Consider the following 23166-nt stretch of genomic DNA (forward strand, 5'->3'; position numbering starts at 1 on the left):
AATATAATTTTAATATTATAAATATAAAAACTTTGGGTAGTTCTGTTGTACGGTAATCTAATATAAGGTTAAGGAAAAACGCAACCGGAAATGTTTTATTAACATTTTCGGTAGAACGTTACCTAAAATGTTAATTTTGTTATCTAATATGTTAATCTTGTTATCTAATATGTTAATCTTTTAACTTTAATAGTCGGAAATTTAACAAAATATTTTATAATTTGAAGATTATTTGTCTATGTTAATCAATGTACTTCACGTGATTCTAAAATTTTCAGTATGAACTTTTAGGCCTTTCTTTTTCCCAGGTAATAGGAAAAACGGAGAATCACTTAAACAGTTAAAAACCTCAAATCCTCAGGAGTAAATTTATTATTTCATCCTACCATTTACAAGTGCCAATGAAAGAAAAATGCAGATAACAATAAACTTATCCCAAGAGTTGCAGACCTGTTGATGATTGAAAATCCCATTTCCATTTACATACTATTTTGTAATACAGAGCCAACAGAAGATCAAACTGAAAATATTTGGAAACTTAATTAATGCATTCTAAATGTCACTTTTACATACCGCACTGCAGCATCATAGATCAACAACACATTTACATCCATGTTATTCAGGACTTGGAAAAGAATAAAATAAGATGTAACAAGCATTTACCTCCAATTTTACTTAATGCCTGACATAGAGATTGTTTCATGAACCTTATTGACAAAACAATTGCATCTAAGAAAGAAAAGTTTAAAAAGGGAAGAATAATAAACCTAAACCATTATGCAAATACCCAATCAGAAGAATTGCACTCTGAAATTTCAAGAAGTGCATTTGACGCACACTTCAGAGTATAACTAAAGACGTTCTATTAAGAAAGCTAACAAATAGATAGTATTGGTGGCGATGAGCGTGTTTTGGATTCTATTAACCACATATGCAAGCTAACGTAGCAGGTTTCCTCAAGAGTAGATTTGTTTTAGTTTCGAGAGCCATACCTGACGTTGGTTCTCGCTACATATAAGGTACATTGATTTTTCCTTTATGAATGAAATCAAAGACCAGCCAATTTTAGATTCAAAGATCTTTGAGAAAGAAACAGTTCTTTTCCATTTGCTGTTTTTTTTTTTTTTTTTTGTAATTTAGATTTCAAAGCCTGATTTTGGTATTACATTTCTTGATGCCATGGTGTTTTCATGTTTCTTCTGTTTCTTGAGAAATCTTGTTTCTTGAGGATGATGATGGTGATTCAATTCAAAGGTAGAAAAGGGTGCTGCTGGGGGTTTGGATTATAGAAAGGAAGTGAAAAGGGCATAATAAAAAAAAAGTTAAAAATGTTATTGACCATTTGTCAATAGAGTATATGTGTCAAAGAGCATTTTGAGAGTTTCAGGCCGTTAATATAACATACCGCATTAGTATTGTAAAGATAGTTAGTATTTTATTATAAATCGATAATATTAATGTTCAATTTGTAACTTTTGAAATTTTACTTTAAATATAAAATTTTATTTAAATATTTTTTTTTAAAGATAGTACTTTGTATTATAGGTAAATGCAAAATATACTACCTCAAAGACCTCATTAAAAAACCTCCTTAATTCTAAATGAAGAAAAAAGAGTGAACAAGAGGTGAAAGGGATCAAATACAATGATAGCACTGATATCAAGCAATACATACCCCAAATCCCAACAAACTCACACAGATACTCATACATTCCATGCAGCATAAAGAAATAAGGATAGAATGGACAACAAAAACTGAACTAAAGCGAGCACAGCATCAATGGGGAAAGTCCGAACAGCAGCAGAAACCAAGTTCACCAAACCTGCTAAACACTTCAAAAGACCATGACTTCATCGATCTTCAACCCATCACGCAAAATACAGCAAAAGAAAAAAACACGTTAACAACTAACATTAGATTGCAAATAAAACTAAGTCGTAAACATAGGATTCGAAATAAAAGAAAAACACTTTAACACTAACATTAAATTGCAAAGAAAACTAAGGTATAATCTTCATCTGTCTCAATCTGTCAACCCACATGGGAATACTTTTCTGGGTATCCGTAAACCCATAGAACCCAAATTCTCTGCTCTTGTTCATACTACATACGTGTTGAAACCTGAAGTGCAGCACGTTTTTTAGAGCCGCCGGACATGTAATTTCTTCCGATTTAGTCTTGTATAATCCATGCTTCTCCACAATCTCATCCCAAACTTTGCTTTTCTCCCGCCATGAACTCCACGAAATCGAAGCTTTCAGACTCCACCAATGGGGTAAACTCGAGATCGAATGCATCACTCAGCTTTTTCCACATGCTTTTCCATGTGAATATATCGCCGTTAGTGCAGTTGAAGGCTTGGTTCTTGGCACCAGGCGTCACGGCGGCCCATATGTGCTGCTCCGCCAGGACACGAGCATCAGACATGTCGCAAAAATGCTCCCAGGTGTACCGTGTACCGATATATCGGAACGGTAAACCCTCGTGTCGGCATATCGACGCATACACCGCTAACGTAAGCAGCGCGTTGTATACGCTTCTCGACGACACGCCTATTATGATCGACGAGCGGTGCACGGTGTATGTCAACGTCGGCACGTATGACTTCACGAGGTCTTCAAGCGCGTAGTAGAAGTTGGGGTAAGGCAACCGGGGCAAATCCTCCACAAACGGTGGTTCATGAGGGTTGAAAACACCGGCCGACTCAGATGGATTATGGATAGGACCCATGTAATGTTGGGTACCGGTTTGAACCGTGATGTGACTAAGTCTTGAACGTTGGCCGCCTTTCAATACTTTAAGAACATTGGATAACATAGTTTTATTAACCACAACGTTTTCTTCTTCACTTTCACGAACCTGGATGGCCACCCAGAAAACATGAGTGACTTCGCCGGAGATCGGATCGAGCTTATCGGCTGTGTCGCCGGCGTCGGTGGCATCGAAAGCTATATATTCATCGAGGACCGATGAAGGGAACCAGGTTGGCATGGGACGTAAAGCTGAACCGTAAACTTTCCAGGGACCGCCGAGGGCTTTGGGGCTCTTCAAGGCTTCAGCTAAGCTTACACCGGCCATGCCGGTGACGCCAACTATGAGTGCAACAAAGGGCTCCTGAGGATTGGCGACTGGTTTCTCCATATTTGGAGCTTTGAGAGAGATTTTGAAACAGTTCTGGAAAAGGCCGATTATGGAGAAGCACTGGGTAAGGTTGAACCTAATCAATAAAGAACAGAAATCCTCTGCCTCATAATTACACAATCAATAATCTTTTAACACGTGTCTTATCTTTTTATGACAACATTCATGTAAACTTTCAAAAAGCATCAATTTCTTGTTTTAGTATACCTTTCCCAATTCGTCTCTGCTGTTTGATTTCTCTTTTCTTCACTGAAACTGCGAAAAAGGTTTTGAAAACTCAAGACCTTGCTTTAAATTAAATTACATTTAATAATAATTAGATTATTAATCTATAGTTAAATAGATATATTAGGTTCATTAAAAATAAATATATCATATAAATTAATTATATTTTCAAAACTAATGTCAAGATTAAAACTCAAATAAAATAATTCTCCGTGGGTATCATTAGTCACTTGAGAAATCTTAATACATCTTTTCTATTGATGGATAACGGTATTGATATTTTAGATCTATCATTTTAGATATATTATTTTTAAAAATTTTTGTATATTATATATAGCATAAATATACCTCAATCACATATATAAAAGTAAATTTATATGAAAATATGGATCTTAAGTAAGTTTAATGTACAATTGAATGACTATATTTTTTAAAATATAATTGAGTAAAAATTAGTTAAAAATATTAAAATTTTATACTAATCAACATAGGTCGATGTAATTTCAAATTAAATTGATATTTGTATATGGTTCATTTCAAATATATATATATATATATATATATATATATATATATATATATATATATATATATTTATTTATTTATTTATTTATTTATTTATTCTTCTAATAAACCCAATATCTCTATTTAACTATAGATTAATAATATAATTACTTTTTTATGATGATAATAACAACAAATTATTATTATTAAATGTAATTTAATTTAAAGTAACGTCCACTAATAATAAATAAATAAAATATATGATAAAAGTCTAACATAAACATGAAAAATAAATTCTGCCCAAAAGAGTCTAAGAATAATGCCGAAAAGTATTAAAAATATTAAAGTAATTAATATTAATACAAGTGGTATGTTGTGGTGAAAGGGGCAGGAAAGGGAGCTGCAATTAAATATTAAACTGGGGACGTAATTGGTCTTCTCTCTTTATAGCTTAGTATTAAGAACGATTTTTTAAGATTATCGTAACACTATAAACCATATTTGTAGTGTAAAATTATAATTATTTTTAGAAAGTAAATCATGCAGTAACATCCATAATTATATAATATTAATAATAAATACTTTAATATTTTTAATATTTATCGACATTTATGTTTATGTTTTATTTGTCTTTTCTTTTTGCTTGAAATTATTTTTCATGTTTATGTTGAGTCTTTATTATATTTTTTTACAATTATTAGTATCTGATTTTTGATAAATTAATTCAAATCAAATATTATAAAGATTTGTTAATAGGAATGATCTCTCAATTTAATTTATTTTTTTACAATGTCAAAATTTGAACCTTTGATTTTGTCTAAAGAAACTAGTAGTACTCCATCTTACTAAAACAACTAATTATTAGTATATTTTATTTATTATTAGTGGACATTGATTTAAATTATATCATATTAAACAATAACTAGTTATTGATTTTTTATTATTATAAAACTCTAATTATGTTATTAATTTGTAATATTAATTATATATTTTAATATGATTGAAAAATTAACATATCATATGAAAAATATACACATGAATGATATACAAATGTCAATTTGATATAAAAGTATACATGTGTATCACATCTTTAACTATATTGTTTAGATTAAATAAAAATATGAATCAATTACGATTTTAACTTAACTATTAAATAAATATGTGGTTGTAACAATGGACGGAGTCAGAACTAAATATTGACAGAGGCCGAAATATTAAACTATTTAAAAAAATATAAATACTTATTAGGTATTTAAACTCAAAATTCAACACGAACCAAACGACTTTAGTGATTAAGAGATTGTTGTTATCCTTGAGGTCTCGAGTTCGAGCATTGCACATGTAGAGGTATGAGCGTTCATTGTTAAATAGTTAAGAGTCTTTGTACATATATTACCTTATTCACCCTAGATTAAAAAAAAAATCTTAAAATTCATAAGATAACACCTAATTTGTCTAATATTTAAACTTAAAATGACCTAAATTGTTATTAGACCAAAAATTTTGAGAACACAAGGTTATCCTTCTTTAATTCAGTCCTTATTTAATTAAATATTTAATAAATTCTTATATTTTTAATTTAAATATTTATTTTTTACATTAATCAAAATATTATTAGATCGAAATTATATCGAATATACGAATTTTAACAAGAGTCAATACCCCTTGGACCCTCACTAAGCTCCGCCCCTGGTTGCAACCATGATAGTTAGTTTTAGTCTGTATAAGTGAACAAAAATTTTGAACCTCTGATTCGTATCAATTATACGAAAATTTCAACGTTTGATTTTGTCTAAAGAAATTAGTCAAATTTAGCTCGGATGAACTTGAGTTGATTGAAATTTTGATCCATGCTCATTCGTATCAACTAGGAGCAGATGACTTCTGTCTAAAGATGGGCATGAGATTGGGCATAATGAGTTTCGATCCGATCCTACTTGATTGGATCGGGTTTTTCCCCCAAAGAATTAGGTTCGGGTCAAATAGAGCAAGGGTTTAAGATAAAAAATATTCGATTAGACTCAATCTAAAAAATAATATAATTATAGTTTATATATTTAAAAATAATTATATTATTTATTTTCAATGAAGTCTTCATTTTATTAAATAAAATTAATAATTTTATATTATTTTGAGTCAAATCGAATTCAATTAGATTTTATCTCAAAAATGTTGAATTTTAAATCAAATGTAATTATCCTGAACTTGAGTCGGATTAAATTTTAAATGAAACATATAAAATTTTTGAGTCATATTAGATTAATCCAACCCGATGCATATCTATCTCAACTTGCGTCCCCCAATTCGCAGGTTGTTCCTCAATTTTGGCCAAAATAAGGAACCGGCCTGAACTCGTTGCGTTTAAAAAGTAACCAAACTTTATTTAAAAAATAAAATTAAAAAACATATATGATGAGTTCTTGGACTTATATAATACATTTTTATTATTTTAAGATTTTATGATTGTTTCGGCTTCCTAACTTATGAATTTTTTTACTAATTTTAATTATTAGAGTTCTAAGGATGGAGCTAAGATTAAATATTGATAGAGATAAGAATATTGGACTATTTAAGAAATAAAATGATTTATTAGATATTTATATTCAAAATCTAACATGATTTAAACGGCTTTAGTGATTAAGGGATTATTGTTATATATATATATAACTCAAAATTCACAAAACAACAATTAATTTGTCTAATATTTAAACTTACAATGACTTAAATTGTTACTAGACAAAAAAAATTGAGAACACGAGGTTATCATTCTTTAGTTTGGCCCCTACTCGATTAAATATTTAATAAATTCTTATATTTTTTAATTTAAATATTTTTTACATGAATCAAAATACTATTATATCAAAATTATATTCAATGTACTAAATTTTTAACAGAGGGCCCCAACAGAGCTCCACCCCTAGTAGATTTGGTAAAAGAAGAAAAAAAGATATCTACGTTGCACATTGATTAGATGATAAAGATTATAAATTAAAGTCGTTTTTTATAATTTAGGTAAAATATTACGAGTTTTATATTTTTTTTTTGATAAAATATAATGAACAATAGGATGAGTTTATCAATATCTTGAGTGATTGGAAGAAAAAAAACGTTATAGAATATCACTTGTAGCGTCGACGCCTTATAAATTCATCTTTGTAAAAAGAAAAGTAAGATAGACAACAAATATGTGACTTCTACATCAACATAAAACATCATCTTGATATTTTCTATTAAACGTATGAATGATTCAAACAAATATTCTTTAAGGTTGAATGATCAAAAAATACTTTTACCACTTCCTAAGTTTTTTTTTATCTTAGTTTATTTTTTCGTTAGGGAAATAGTGTTATTGGTAATAAGTATTTTTGTTTTTCCTTTTTGGTAGGTTCTAATCTAAAATAGTATATTATTCATAACAAATTAGATAAATTGTATAACTATTATATAGTTACAACCTAAAAAATTACTGTCAAGAAACACATGTAATATTCACAGTTGTAACTGAAGTTATTATTAATTTTGTAACTTTTTAGAGTATGCATAATTACATTTTAGGTTAAAACCCGTCACAATATAATATTTTCGATTGTAATCGAATTTATTATCAATTATATATGTAAGTTTTTAGGGTGGAGAATATAACATTTTAGGTTAAAAGTGATCCTAAATTAACCTTTTATTTTTCCCTGCTTGCTAGCTTGCGTTGGCCGGGGGTTGAGATCCTGAGAATGAGGAAAGATATAATTAACCAAAGTAAATGTAATAATAATGGCTAAGTAGTAGTATGAGTGTTTTGGCAAAGCAAGTAAGCGAGGAGTATGGCCAGCAATTACTGCTTACAGCTACATGCCAAACGCTCCTATAATTAATGTGAAAATACCTTGTACTAATGCTGAAATAACTTCTTTGTCTCTCCAGAATTTGACAAATTAGCAGCTTCAAACACTGCATTGGCTGTTCAATTATTCAACGCCCGCCTGTTTAAAACGTGCTAGGTTTAATACTAGTTCACATGCATAAATTTTCATTTGATGCACATGCATACGTTCATGCACGTATGGGTTTAATTGTAATCTTGTTGAATTGTTTTTCATGTCCCTTAAAACATATGTTGTGATCTTGCTCATCTATAATTTTGTCGAGAATTTATCAAATGATGTAAGAAAAATTTGTAAAATATCATTTGTGTGAGTTATCATAATTATAATTTTCAAACCCATTAACCAATTTCAATGGAAAAATGAAATATTATTTTTCTTAATATTTCTAGATTCGAATAGTTATATTTGTAAAGTATGTATGTCAGCCGGTCCCAATAGATTTAGAGGCCATGTCTATACTTTAAAATGATGTCCCTAAAATATTTGATAATAAGAAAAAATTATAAAATATCAACATTTACCGCATTACGATTGTTTCTTATAAAATAAAATAAAAATTTAAATACATGAAACTAAGAAAATGCCACAAAACAATTCTATTATCGTGACATTTTATTTAAAATGTGTTATCAGTATACGTCCTTAGAAGCAAAATCAAGATATTTCTTAAAGTGTGAGATCTCTAAATTTTGGGGTCTTGTGACGTATCACACTCTACACTTGTTGATGAACTAGCCTTGTGTATTTTATTAATAACTAAGGAATATTTTAAATAGATATTCTCTTATAATCATCAATACTAATATGTGAAATTATAATATCACTATAACATCATGATAAATATTAAAATTTGATAAATTTAATATCTATACATAATGATTTAATAAAATTTTATTATTTTATAATAATATGATAAATTTGATGATTCTTTACCATTTTTAAATTAATTATTTTAAACAACCTTCTACTATATCAAACATACTTTGTTCGAATAAAATATATAATATATTTTTTTCTAGATAAAAAAAGGGAGGAAAAGGAAACACGACATTATAATAAGATGAGTGTCGAGTTTCGGTTTTCATGCCACGACTGACTGAGGCCCTTTGAGACAAACTCACCGAAACTTGAGCCCCCCTTTTGTTTTTGTCTCCTAAGTCTAATTCCATCGCCATCCAAATGAACTCATTTGGCGGGACCCATCCTCCTCCAGCCGCTGCTCGCCGCAAAACCCGGCGTCGACGGAAGCGCGTAGGAGCCCCATCAACCCCTCTCCAGTACTGGACTTTCTTCAACAACAACGAAAGCAAGAAACACCTCCACTTCTCCTCAGACGCCGAAGCCGGAGATGAAGCCAAGTTTTCCGGAGGCGGACACGCGGTGGAGCTATCAGCGAGGAAGCTGGCTGCTGGATTCTGGCGGTTGCGCTCGTTGCGATACGGAATTGGGGGCTTTAACGCTAGACGTAAATCCTCTGATCGATCACGCTATATGGTACTCATATTTTTTTTTATGATGCTTCGTTTATGATCAGTTCTATTTAACAAACCTCGGGTTTAGTTCAAAAGTTTCAGGTTTTAGTATATTATTTTTAATAGTTTAATGACATGTTTTGCATGGGATATATATATATATATATATATATATATATATATAACTAGATACTGAGAAAAATGTAGCAGAAACCAGATAGTAAAGTGTATCTTTCAGCTCAGTCGACAATGGGGTACTTCTTTTAGATTTGTCTTGGATGCTGAATTCAACTTATAATTATACATTTTATGTCTTTGTACCCTTTGGATGAGCTTATATTAAGGAAAGGGTATTTTTTAATGTATTTATATGGACAAGTTCTTGCAAATACTGTTTGTCACTAGGACTTGATGTTAACTGATGCATGGCTTTTAATGGAAGTTCAGTTGTCATTTCGTTTTCGGAGAAATGGAAAACATTGAACATGTGTTTTTTTTACCTTAGCGATCTAAAAATTTATAAATGGGGTCTAAAATTTTAATTTTGTTTTCTTAAAAATAGTGGGGTGTAAAAAATTTTATTTTTTTCATTTTTCTTTAATATATTATATTAAATTTCACTTTTTTCCTAAATAATGAGATGTACTTGACCCCTAGGGGGCTTAGTGCATCCGCCCTTGCTTAGCAGCATGGCGCAGCTTGCGTAAAAATGATGCTTTCTTGGGACGATACTGGCAAAGAACATCGTTCCGGTGCAAGACATTGGTTACGGAGAAGCCAATCGTTCCGGTGCAAGACATTGGTTACGGAGAAGCCAATCCGCCATTGTTGGTCCAAAGCAGGGAACTCTTCATAAAGTATGTGTAGTAATATCACTATTTCTTAGAGGTAGTTCTCCACCATTTGATGATGAAGCCCTCTGGTCAATAAGGCAGTTGCAGGATAGTTCAATTTCCATTAGACGGATAGTTCGAAGGATAGAACCAATTCTATTGTTTTGATTAAGGATCGATGTTTTTCAAACATCTTGTTCATCTTCATCTATGCATAGTTGTTTTCTGAACATGTTTTTTAGATTAATGTTTTTCAAACTACATCATTTTCATCTTCATCTAAGCAAATTTGTTTTCTGAAACTTGATCCTTGGGACCCATATGGATTCATTGAAGCCATTGAGCTTCCTTTATAGATTGGTTCTAGGCTCTACCTTTCCTCTGCCTCAGTTTATGAGCTCTTAGGTTTGCTTACCGAAAAGAATATAGCATTTATGTTTCATACTTTGTAGTTGTTTTTGTCTCTGATTTGTGGACTTTGTTGCTTGAATCTCTTTTCCAGCATTCAAAGTCTAAAGATGGAGCAACTAAGAGAGACGGACCAGACGGTAGATGCTCAAAAGCATCACCGATTGAAGCGTATGGTTTAGGAAGTCACATGAAGCTTCTTGAAGAACAAGTCAGAACTGTGTCTTTTGTATCTGCTCTGCAAGCACAACTAGTGCAAGCTCAGTTATACATTCACAATCTCGAATATGAAGTGCAGTCCTCTAGAAATAGAGTCAAGCACCTGTCGAGGAAGTTTGGAGCGGAAAGAACATCACAGCAGAAAAACGAACATGGAAAGATTTGCGCACGTATTGATGATTTGAAGGGTCAGTTGAGCAGGGAAAGAAAAAAGCAACAAAAAATGGAGGAAATCAATTCTCAATTAATAACGGAGCTTGCTGAAGCTAAATTATCAGCAATAAAATCAGTTCAAAAATACGAGGCAGAAAAAAGAACCAGAAAGCATTTGGAGGAAGTCTGTCATGAGCTAGCTAGGAAGATTGGAGAAGATGAGGCGGAAGTTGAAGCAATGAGAATAGAGACAATGAAGATTCGGGAAGAGGTGGAAGAAGAGAGAAGTATGTTACAGGTTGCCGAGGTTTGGCGCGAAGAACGTGTCCAAATGAAGTTGATTGATGCTAAATTAGCTCTTGAAAGTAAGTACTCTCAGTTGAACAAGCTGATAACTGTCCTTCAAACTTTTCTTATGTCAAGAAGCACAAGCCTGAATATGAGGGATTTGAGGAAAGCTGAGTTGATTGGACAGGCAGTGAAAGCTGTTACTATTCAAGATATGGAAGAATTTTCGTACGAGCCTCCGGGATCGGGGGATAATTTCTCAATATTTGAAGAGATACGGCGAGTTGAAGTTTTTGGAAGGGAAATTCAGCCATGGTTTAATTACGGTTTGCCTGGAGATATTTCTGATTACCATCCTGCGAGTCCTCAGGAAAATGATCATGATAATGACCATGTTCTTGGTTACAACAGTGGCACGGAAGAAGATGCCACTGGCCATGAAGAGGTGCATCATATCGAGAATCAGGGTTCTGTTGAAGAGAGTGGCCGCTCTATTATCACAGTTGGTGCATGCAGTAGTGCTCCAAGGTTTGAGATAGAACAGGATGAAACTTCTACCAGATTATCTACAAATAAAGAATCTAATCGAGTATGCTCGATATCTGTAGGAAAGCCAAAGCGGAAGAAACCGTCTTCTGCAAACCTGCGAACATCAGGTGCAAGTAGTAGCGAAGCCTATAAAGCAATAACCAATGAGGGTAATGATCGGCTTTCAAATCGGAACAGTTTCCATTCCAAGAACATTTCTTCCAATGGAAAGTCTATTAAAAGTGGTCTTAAGCACCGGAAGCCAATGGAGCAATACGGCTCCACAGACTTGATAATTCCAAACATAGCTCAAGGCATGATAGGGAGCATTGAATGGCCAAGAGGCTATGAAAAGAATTCTTTGAAGGCAAAGATTCCGGGAACCAGGACCGAGAGCAAGATATGTCGATCGCGAAGACACAGTACAAGTTAGTAGATAGAGGTAAACTATAGGTTCCTCTAGAGCAGGACTATGGCCCTGGAAATCCCGTCAAAAGCTATGCTTTCTGTAGAGGTTTTCTTACCACAGGCCCAAAATCAGATGTTCCAACGTACTACCTTTTTCTTGGAACCTCTCTAGTTATTTTCAACTCTGATGAATGATTCTTCTCATTACATGTCAAGTTTGTTTTCGGTAATTATAACCGATATATGATTCTTTTTGTTTCCTTGTTCTGCTGGTTTTTCCAATGGATGATCTTAAACATAACTTTTACCTCAACATTATGCCGATATGCACATGCTCGAGTTCTTCATTATGGCTAGACCTTTCCTTTAATTGTGCCTGTGGGAAAATGCTGGCGGAGTTGCATGACGAAGTCGTCGATAACTTTGGGTTCGTTTCCAAGAAAGGAAAGGAAAGAAAAAGCAATTGTTAGATGCCAAGACAAGATTATTGTCCTTAAACTTTCATGTCTACAATTATTTGTCTTCATATCATGCATCGTTTCACCCCGAAATCATACCTTGATTCCCATTTGCCTTTGGCATTGGACATTCATCATCAGCTTAAAGATAAATATACTGGTGAAGTCCAATCTTTGTCTCCCATGACCCTTGTTAAGCCACTTTTTTCTGTGAGAAAACACTCTTGAAGGCCAAATCATCTCCTAAATGATTGGTAGTAGTAAATTTTTTGGGTTGTATCAAGTCATCTAGCCCACCTCTACCAGCTTTATAAGCTCAGATGATATGTCATGACCAAAATTATCGGACTAGTACGTACCTAACTCGAATATCTCGAGCCAGTGGAAGTGGATGAAAGTTTGAGATCATAATGATCCTTTTATGTAGAAAATGGTTCCGTGTAATTCTTTCTCTTTATTACGATAATCGAGAAGATAACGGGAGTAAAACAAATAAGATAAAAAATCGGAATAATAAGATTTACGTGAAATTTAAAAAAAAAACACTGATGAAAAAGAAAAATTCATTATTATGTTGAAATTATAAGGGTTTACAGCTACATTAACTCACGTGAATTTTAAGGTTTCATCTTACTATAACTCTAACCTCTATCATTTACTTTAGAGTTAATTACTTTATGAGAAAGAAACCTAATATTACAAAGGGTCTTCCTCGATACAAATTTATACTTTCAATCAAAAGATAAAAGAAGTATATTCTTGCATGGACTTGATGAACAACAAGGTCAGCACCATTGAATGCGCACCTGCACTCCCGGTCGGGATCCATGGTAGACTTCGGCCCAAAAACCTCTACGTCCACCATAGATCTCATCTTTTTCTCTTAATCCTAAACCTTTAATCAGCAACTTTAGTATAGGGAGCAGAGCATTACGACCATGATGGGAAGAATTGATCAGACCTTGGGGCCTATTGTGAATTATATGTCAAATGATAAGATAGGAAGCGATGTTAGAGGCCAAAACAAGAACCATAGTGCATTGATTCATGATTGAAGTAAACCCCACCTCAATCAGAAATGGACTTGCAATCAGCACCAGCACCACAGGACCTAGGCACCCACACCATGCAAGTGGGATTTTTGTAGCAGCGCTTGCACTTACTTCACTCATAACCTATGCACATACACTTTCTGGTATCTGTCATTATATCTGACAGAATGAACAAGTATCTGTTAATTGAGAAAATTTGTTTAAGTAGAATATATGTATATATAAATATTTATAATTGGAGAGATATAATTGATTACAAAATAGTATTTGTTCAAAAAATATTTTATTTATTGATAACATATACCCTATAGGCTACAGATGCAACTGCTCGAACCTGAATCTTTTAAGAAAAATAATATTTTTTTCCTAATGAGAGCTTCTTAATGAATATCTACACCACCCAAAGTCCAGAAACGAATAGTACACAAACACTGAATATTTTAACTTCGTGTATTTTATAATTAAACCCAAAGAGAATAAGACAGTTGGGGAACCTGATGGCAATGCACCATTTAAGGGTAGCAATGCCCTTGTTATGGCACCATCAAATACGTGGTTGACACATGCATATGTTGAACCAAAAAAGGAAAGGGCCAGCCTGAAAGAAACAATTCCTGATAGGGATTTCTTGGTGATGAATAATGTTGATGTTCCTATCATGGTTAGAGATAGAGTTCATTTCCCATTACACAAACCATCTATGGTAAACGGTTCGACCAATGAAATATTATCTTGTATCCATAAATTGATATTATCTTCTTTAAACACTCACATACTTAATGAGTAAAATATGATGTCGATTTGACGATTGTTTTACATTCAGTCGATCAATAATATATTATATAATACTCATACGTTATTATTATCTTCTTTGAACACCTCACGTACCGTAACAGGCGGCTTGAGGTAGGTACTCCTTGTCCCTCTTCATGCAAGGTTTTTTGTTTTTTTTACTATGGAAACTGGCATGCACTAGCTGTTGTTGAGAGTTGGGGTTGTAGGTTTTGAATTGTAGAAACAATGGAACCCACTGTCCTGCAACAATTTGATTGAGTACTCGTGCAAGAATCTGGTTTCATTGGCTGGCCTGACAACTCTTAAGCCTCACTTACCGACAAACCCCAACCAAACTTTGCTGATTCTTTCTTTCCCTAAACGAATTGAGCTTATTATGGTTAAATTGTTTAATTCTGAAGAAAAAAATTATAAAAGGTTCGTTAATTTTAAAATTACAATGTCTTAAAATGTCATTAAATCATAAAATTTGACGAGGGATAAGGATTTAATTTTATTAATTTTAAAAGATTAATTTAAAATACAATTAAACCATCAAAGTTAGAGAACTATGACTCCTCCCACCTACATCATGGCATCATTTCTAGTCATAACACCTACGAATTCTTTCAATATGGTCATGAGAGTATATATAACTCGAAATTATCTTCTTTAAATATTTATAGATTAATCAAAATATTATTACCTTTAAATTTACATTTATGAGTTCGAATTTGTCATTTCGAACCCTTTCTTAAATTAGTCATAAACTATGTCATAAAAACAATCATTACTAAACACTCTGATCCAACGTATCTAACCAGGGCATTCATGCGTGCATTATATATATATATATGTGTGTATATACGGTGGCGGTTGTGATGACAGTGTTGAGTTTGGGGTTAAGTGTCCAGTGAGAGTCTATGATTCTGCCAAAATAAATGACATAACAATACCCTGGATCTTGCCTTGGGCACCCAAGGATATGGTAAGAAAACCGTGTTCATTTCAGTTAAACAGATCCCAAATCCATGACATAATCTGTTTTTTCTGGTAATGGGGGCCGTCATGTTTTTGGTGTACAAGGGCACACAAGTGGTGGGTCATGTTGAGTGGGATTGTGGTTTATTTGATACATAACTTTCAACTCTTCTTTATGAATTTTTAAGTTTCAATTAGAAGCTCCCATATCATTGGATGACTTATTTTTAACCTCTAATTGGTAAGGAATGGCCATTTTGAATAAACAATAGCAATATATCTATTATTCTCACAACCTTTGACCCAATGTCTTAGTTCACTCTAAATCTTCGTTTTATTTTGTTAATCTTATTTCTTCACCAAATCGACCGCATTACAAACTTTATAAATTAGATCAAACAAAATTAGAGTCGTTTAACATACACGCTGACACATAATTACCTAGGGGTCGAGAGATTATTGTCCCTCCTAATTTTTTTTTTGTATAATAACATTTTAAGTCTTTTTTAATTTTAATACTAATTGAATAAGATTGGTCTCTCTCAATTTTTAAATTTAAATACTTAATATATCTTTATTCTCAATGATATAGTCATTTATTGGATGGGAGAGGCTGTGGTCTCTTAATTTTTTTTTTTTTGATAAAATAATATTTTAGATTCTTATTAGTTTAAATATAAATACAATAAAATATTTTATTTTTTAAATTTTTAAACTTAAACTTAACGTCCCTGTATACGGAGGAAAAAAAGAATGGAGTGGGACCCTACTATTAACGAAGCTTAACCTAGCATAGTAGCATAGGATGCTGATTAGCAATGATGGATCCAAGACTCGGCAGAGCTGGGTCAGGTGTACCATCTAGTGAACCCAACTAGTGGAATATGGGACCAGGGGCGGCCGGGCGGGTCCGATCTCTGCTAACCCCCAGGTCCACCGGCTTTTTCACTTTACGGTCCGGTCGAGTGGCTAGTGAGGATGCAGCACACGCCACTACAATTATCGACTCTAACGGTTGCCGTTATCTACAGCTCTCTCCATTGGTACATACGATACCACAAAAACGACTTTTCAAGGAGAGAAATTCAAGGTTTATTTCTACTTTTAGTACCTCCAATATGTTGAAACTTAGAGTTGAATACATCGATTTTAACAACGTTATTTGTATATTCAAATTGAAAATATCGTTAGCTGATGTTAAATTATTTTGGTAGAATTTTTAAACCATCAAATTAACTTTAGCTACTAGTAGTGTTATAAGTTTAGACATGATAATAACACTATTAAAATAAAAAGATAAATGTCAACTTAAAATATGAAGAACTAAATCTTAAATTTTAGCATAATCAAGGGAGTAAAACCATAATAACAGGATTTAAATTGAACATCTCATTGATGGGGTTTATATAAGGGCTTATGATGATGATGATTTGTGATAATTTTCTCTTTAGTGATGGTGAAATAGGGATAAGGTTTTTATTGTTTTAAACTAAAACCACAATCAAATTGGTGTTTGACCCTACAAAAAAAGGGCCTCACCCACAAGGGGGATTAATTTAACTATTAAATCACCCAAATCAACTATTAAATAAATGAATGAATAAGTTTACTTAACATATTTTAAATTATCTTATTATATTTGATAAATATACGAGTCTCGATTATATACGGAATAAAATTAAATGAAGACTCTGACAAATGATATAAAGCTTTTACATCAATTCAAAATCTTAGTTAAATTAATAATGTCGAAATTTGTTTTCTTTAGATATCCTAATTCCCAAGTTTAAACATATGCATTCGTAGGTTGTTTACATATTATCAATTGATTAAAAAAATTATAAATATATACTATTTTATAATCATAATATATTATTCAAAAAAATAATATCAAACATTTTACTATCTAAGCTAATAAACAAGCAGGAATACTTTTATTTGTTTATTTATTTATTTATTCACGGTCATTGGTCACTCTTCTTAGCCAGTAAAATTATAGCCAATTATGTTGGGCCACGCGGAAATGCTCTAGACGTAATGGGGACTGATGGGTTACGTGTTAGATGATCTAAGAAGCCATAATAAGTGTGAGCAACTCACGTGGCCTGTGGGACCCACTTTTGTATGAAATTGATGTAGTCAAACAAGACACGTAGGTAGATAGATAGGTTTGGGTGCGGGCTCCACTAACTTTTAAGAAGAAAATGAACTCTGACGTGGATGTGTCCTTTATTGACGTCATTTTAATATTTCTTTTATCTGTGAATTAAGTGCACCATAAGTCATCAAATTATAGTTATATTTTAAATAGCTCTCTGAATTCTAATTTTTAAAATATTACGATTAAGTCATCAAGATATTGGTATTGTATCAATTAGGTAATTCTATCAACTTAATTGTTAGCAATGGACGTTAAATGTCCGCTCATATATAATATAGATCATATTCAAAGTATATCATATCAAATTGGAAAAAATGTATGCACTAATGACGTAGATAACTTAAATTTAACGTGTTAAAATTTATTTCTAAATACTATTAAAAATATTTTTTTAGAATGTCGTATTTAAGTTATCTATTTGGTATGCACACACGCATACAACTTTATTTATGTGTTATAATTACAATCCAAGTTAGATTAAACCGATATTTAACATCTAAATTGACATTTAGATTGACAAAAGAATCGAATTGATACAATAGTAATACTTTGAGGAGATAATTATAATATTTAAAAAAAATTAAGACCAATTTACATAATTTGAGGATCTTTTATGCAATTAACTCACTACGCATCAAAAGAAACTTATATTATTTTGGGTTTTGTGAACATCTATTTATAAAAATAAGTATTAAATTATATACCGCAATTAAACATTTATTGATTATTTTAATGCATCAAAGCGAAAATATTTTCAATAATTAAATTGATCATGTTATATTAAATAAGTCCCGTACATCGTTAATTCCGCATCACCCCTATAGTTTATTTAACCATCATTGTTTTCCTATAGTAATTTATTTTCAGCCACATAAATAATTTTAATGTTCTTCTTATTATATAATTTGCATTTTGTTTTGACAAATAGTTTAAATGTGAATTACTTTTTTCAAATATAAATAGTTTTATATTGATTAAATTCTAATTTAGTTGACATTGTTATTGTTGTGACATTCAAAAGATTGGGTGTTTGTACATATTTAAGTGACTAATAACTTCGATATAGTAATTTATGGACGATATGGTTAATTTTAGACATACTATCAAAAAGGGTTTTATACAAAAGTAATGAGAGGTAGTATTGTATCGATCGACCTTAAATCGATATCAAGTAATTTAAATTTCCTTCATATTAAAATTATGTTCAATAATATTGATGTTTCTTGACCTATTTTAATCAATATCGATTTATGCATGCCATATTTAAAGTTCATGACTGTTTATCTCAATAATATCTTCACTAAAATTGAAACTTTTATAATTTGATTTTATTTACCACTTAAAAGATATGTTGTACGTTAATAGGGAATTAGGATCACTATCCAAAATTCAGATGGGTAAACTACTATGATGTTACTAATGTTATTGATTTATGATGGAATGATCACTATATTATTAGCATCCATTAATTAAATGATGTGATACGTGTATAAAATAGTTGATATTTAGTTTAAGGCTTGATCTATTGCTAAAATAACATGTAGGTCCTTCAACAAATGACTTAAAAGACAACGCCTTGAGGGTTCTACAAGCGGAAGAGGAGAGATGAAAGGAAGAAGGGAGGGAGGAGGTATGGTGCTGGCGTTGGAGGGACATTGCTTAATTGATATTGAAAAGAAAATTGTTGAAGGATGTACTTGGCATTTGTGCTATAGGTTAAGACTTAAATTAGATATTAACGTTTTATTAATATTTCATATCATCAGATTAACAGGAGCAATAATCGAATGATTATTTAAACAATAGCATTAATGATCATAACATGAATTTTAAAATTTCAGTGATGAGAAAAGAAATTCACTAAAACATTAGTGATCATTAATGTAGTTTAATCGATTCAAATTTTCAATACCTTTACCTAAAAAATTTCCTCCAATCAATAGTGGGGTGTTGTACACGCTACTTCATAACAGCGCGTGAACTTGCTCTTCTCATTTTTATTTTATATTTTCTGTTTTTCCAATTCATATATTATTTTTACAGTTTCATGCACTGTTGGCGTCTTCTAATTTCTCACCTATGAAATCTGACAGCAAATGAAAGGCAATGAAAATGAGAAAATGAATTCCAAATTCACATGAAATGAATCCTCGCATTTCCTGAAAAGGTAAATATTGAATCGAATAGTAAAAATTGATTATTTTTAAAATAAAGTTTTGAATTTTGTTTTTATTTTATAAAAATAATATTGAAAAAGTTTCATTTTTAGTTAACGTTTTAACTCGATTTAATTTTAAGGATATATTATTAATTTTATCACTTAATTTTCTTCTCAATTTTATCTGGTCACAGAAGTCTAAAATTCTCATTTTATTTATTGAAATTTTTATTTAATCTTATTTTGGTCATTATATCGTTAAATGCTTAATAGTGTTATGACTGGATATTTTTCAAATTATAAAATATCCCCAAAACTTTATTCTTTGTGAAAAAAATTCTTAGCTTCAAATTTCCTTAGATTTTTTTTATGATGAAACATTTTTTTCCAAATCTCAATAATGAGAATTTAGAGAATGAGGAAGCAAACTGTATATCTTGATTCCAAACTGATTGAATGGTGAATATTATTGATCATAATGGTTTAGTGCTTCACGAGTTTTGAGTTAATTATTGAGTTCTATAAGTTTTAAACGAGTTAACTAAAATCTAAACTGGTAGAGTGGTAGGGGATAATGAGATGAGTTCGTCAATATCTAATAGTGACATAGAGACAAAATTATAAAATTTTCACCTTTAAAGGAAGAAGGTAAAAACATGAAAAAAAGAAAAAAAGAAAAAAAAATATAGATGACAATTATGACATATAAATTCATGTCAATAAAAATGAGTCAGCATCAATACACATGACTAGTGTCACTCTTACATTTATGATTTAACACATGAGTGATCAAAATAAGAGCAAACCAAAAGTTTAATGAGTAAACTATATACTTTTAATTTTTAATGACCAAAATAGAATAAAGAAGAAATATGAATGGTGAAATATCTAATTTACCCTAGTTTTAACTATAATCAGAATTTATATAATTAACCGGACGCATCATGTTCGAGAAAAAAGAAAGAGCTCTGTAGTATAAATACATAGCTTCCCCTTCCATGCCTCCTTATGCTTGAGTCTCTTCTCTAATGGATTCCAATTAATATACTTTTCATCCCTCTTTTATGGTTTCTCTCTTCAAATGGATTTTTTTTAAAAACAAATTTTCATTTTTTTAAGAAGCTTCTGCAATTTGCAAGGATTTAATTTCTGTTCTTTCATGATTAGCTTGCTTCGTCACTGTTAGCATTCGAGAACTAGTGTCTAATCTTTTGCTATTTGATTCTGGTATTTGAATAGTATTTTGATTGTTTTAAATGGCGAAGGGCCGACGGTTGACCACCAGCAGAAGCGAACTATTTCTGGGAAGTTACGGTTACGGTCACGGTCAAACTGACACTATCGCCGGCGATTCGGAGCTTCGGGAGGAAGATGTTTGGTCGATGGCCGATAATGATACCGACCGTGACGACCAGACCGATAGTAACGAGATCTGGAACTACGAGACGAGAGGCGGCCGCCGCCGGATCCCCCGAGGTGGTGGCGGTGATTGTCACGTGGGTGGGCTTTCTCTGGCCTTCGAGGATTCTTCTTCGATGAAAAGTGGGATCGTGCACCAGTACCGTACCGTCCACGACAACGTGACGCAGGAGGCGGAAGCGCCACGTGGACGACTATTGGCAACGTCGGCGCCTTTGAACGTGCCTGACTGGAGTAAGATTTACAGGGCCGACTCGCTGGAGTCTATGCATGACTCGGACGATGATGGTGGTGAGTCGGATATGATGCCCCCACACGAGTACCTGGCGCGTGAATACGCTCGGAGGAAAAAATCGGGTGGGGCTTCGGTCTGTGAAGGCGTGGGTCGAACCCTTAAGGGCCGAGACATGAGACGGGTCAGGGACGCAGTATGGAGCCAAACCGGGTTCTATGGTTAATGTTAAACCAATTTGTTAAGTCAGAAAAAAACATTAATTATTATATATTAAAACTTGAGCAATGATTCGGCTGAGTCGACACAGTTGAGTCAACTTAGTAGCGAGTGAGCTCAAGCAAGCTGAATTTTGAATCGAGGGACCTAAAAGAATTATGCTCTTAAATTGAGATTAGAAATTAAAGTGTACTTCCCATCTTCTATTTACATTTAATGAGCCATTATGATGCTACAATCACTCCAGCAAATGAATCAGTGAGTCGGATCAAATCTTTAAACGAAAAATAAATTATAAGATTATTTATACTAATAAATACATAAAATAAATAACATATAGTCATCAATCAAAGATTCTAATAATTTCCATTTTAATAGTGAATATAAATATATAATTATAGTTTGAGTGATGAAATTGTTTATCATATTCGAGTCATATTTCTTTTCTCAAATTTACAATGAACACAAAGTAAAAGGATTAAGTAGGTGGATTTGCATCGAAAATTTTAAAATATTTAATACAGGTTTAATTTAAAGTATTAGTTGTAATATCTCTAATTTGAAAAATTAGTTTGTTTAAATTTATGTATATTTATGGACAAGCCGTCTCAATGGTTAAGAGATGATTGTTAACTCAAAAGGTTTTGAGTTTGAACATGGCGTCTGCATAGGTGTTTGAACGTTCATTATCAAATGGTTCAAAATCTTTTGAATATATAGTATATTATAATTATTCATGATTAATGAAAAATAAGAAATTTATGTGTTATATATATATATATATATGGAAAATGAAGGTAAAATGAGAAAAGGAGGTGGTCCAAAGTCCCAACCAAGAATTGCTTTTGATGGAAGGTGATGGGTGGAGGAAAAGCCCTTCAGAGATAAGAGAAAAGCCTTGTATTTGTATTTTACCCAAAGTTGTCATGTTGGGGCTTTACCATTTTGCCAGAAGATGACACCAAAATCCCCTCCATTTCTTTACAACCATTCGTTCCCTCCATCCACTCATTTCTCTTTTTACTTCTAAAATTTTAAATCGTATTCCATGCATTCACAATATATGATTTTATGTACCATCGGTGAATCACATGGTGTATAGATTTTTATATATTTGTCATCTTTAGGAACCATCGTTGGTCGGATCAAATTTGGGTGGGCTAAGAACTCGAATCGATTCAAGTATTACACCTCTTCATCTATCACTTAGTTTAACTCGAATTTAAGAAGGTTCTATCCGACCTGAAATTCAAATTAATTTTTGTGTAACAACATGCACTCAACTTGACACAATTTTCATTTTTATTAAATAAAATAGGGACCTAACTGAAAAAAATATATATAGAGAGAAAAATTATCGTAATTCTCATTAAATATATAAAAAATAATTATATTATTATCTCGGGTCGATTCGAAAATTTGTTACTCTTAAACTCGAATTTGACCTCCTCCTTCAAAAAACCAACTCAAATCAATTTTTTTAAATCCGACCTTATAAGATTGAGTAGTGTCAAAATTTATTGAATTCGAATCAAATGCTCATCCCTAATCATCTTCTCATCAACTTTGATAACGTATAAAAGAATACATGGTATATATATATATTGAGTACCCATGGTTTTGACAGCATTGGTCATTGGTTAAAGTTCAT

The 23166-nt window shown here is 32.0% G+C and overlaps 2 protein-coding genes and 1 pseudogene across 4 annotated transcripts in view; 2 read left to right on the forward strand and 1 right to left on the reverse strand.

Annotated features, from left to right (window-relative positions):
• Positions 1-21542, forward strand: part of LOC120191197 — a 30260-nt gene extending 8718 nt beyond the window's left edge. Inside the window, exons 2-4 of one of the 3 annotated variants that reach the window (XM_039194174.1) lie at positions 7774-7779; positions 20788-20810; positions 20895-21542. In XM_039194174.1, the coding sequence (XP_039050105.1) occupies positions 20902-21522 (621 nt within the window). In that variant the 5' untranslated portion in view covers positions 7774-7779; positions 20788-20810; positions 20895-20901 and the 3' untranslated portion in view covers positions 21523-21542. Of the gene's footprint in view, positions 1-7773; positions 7780-20599; positions 20740-20786; positions 20811-20889 lie in introns of those variants that run through there. The other 2 variants (XM_039194181.1, XM_039194167.1) reach the window with 2 other exon arrangements.
• Positions 1579-3212, reverse strand: LOC120191186 (annotated as a pseudogene).
• Positions 10193-12086, forward strand: LOC120190558 (uncharacterized protein At5g41620-like). Its single transcript, XM_039193620.1, has 2 exons — positions 10193-10417; positions 10463-12086. The coding sequence occupies exon 2, from the start codon at positions 10656-10658 to the stop codon at positions 12084-12086; it is 1431 nt and encodes a 476-aa protein (XP_039049551.1). The 5' UTR covers positions 10193-10417; positions 10463-10655.
• Positions 21543-23166: the final 1624 nt, after the last annotated feature.

This window comes from Hibiscus syriacus, unplaced genomic scaffold (genome assembly GCF_006381635.1).
Source record: "Hibiscus syriacus cultivar Baekdansim isolate YM2019G1 unplaced genomic scaffold, ASM638163v2 tig00004111_pilon, whole genome shotgun sequence".
In the NCBI taxonomy this organism is placed as follows: domain Eukaryota; kingdom Viridiplantae; phylum Streptophyta; class Magnoliopsida; order Malvales; family Malvaceae; genus Hibiscus; species Hibiscus syriacus.

Excerpts from the sequence above, each read along its gene's own strand:
- LOC120190558 (XM_039193620.1), top strand. The coding sequence starts at position 10,656 with ATGAAGCTTCTTGAAGAACAAGTCAGAACTGTGTCTTTTGTATCTGCT.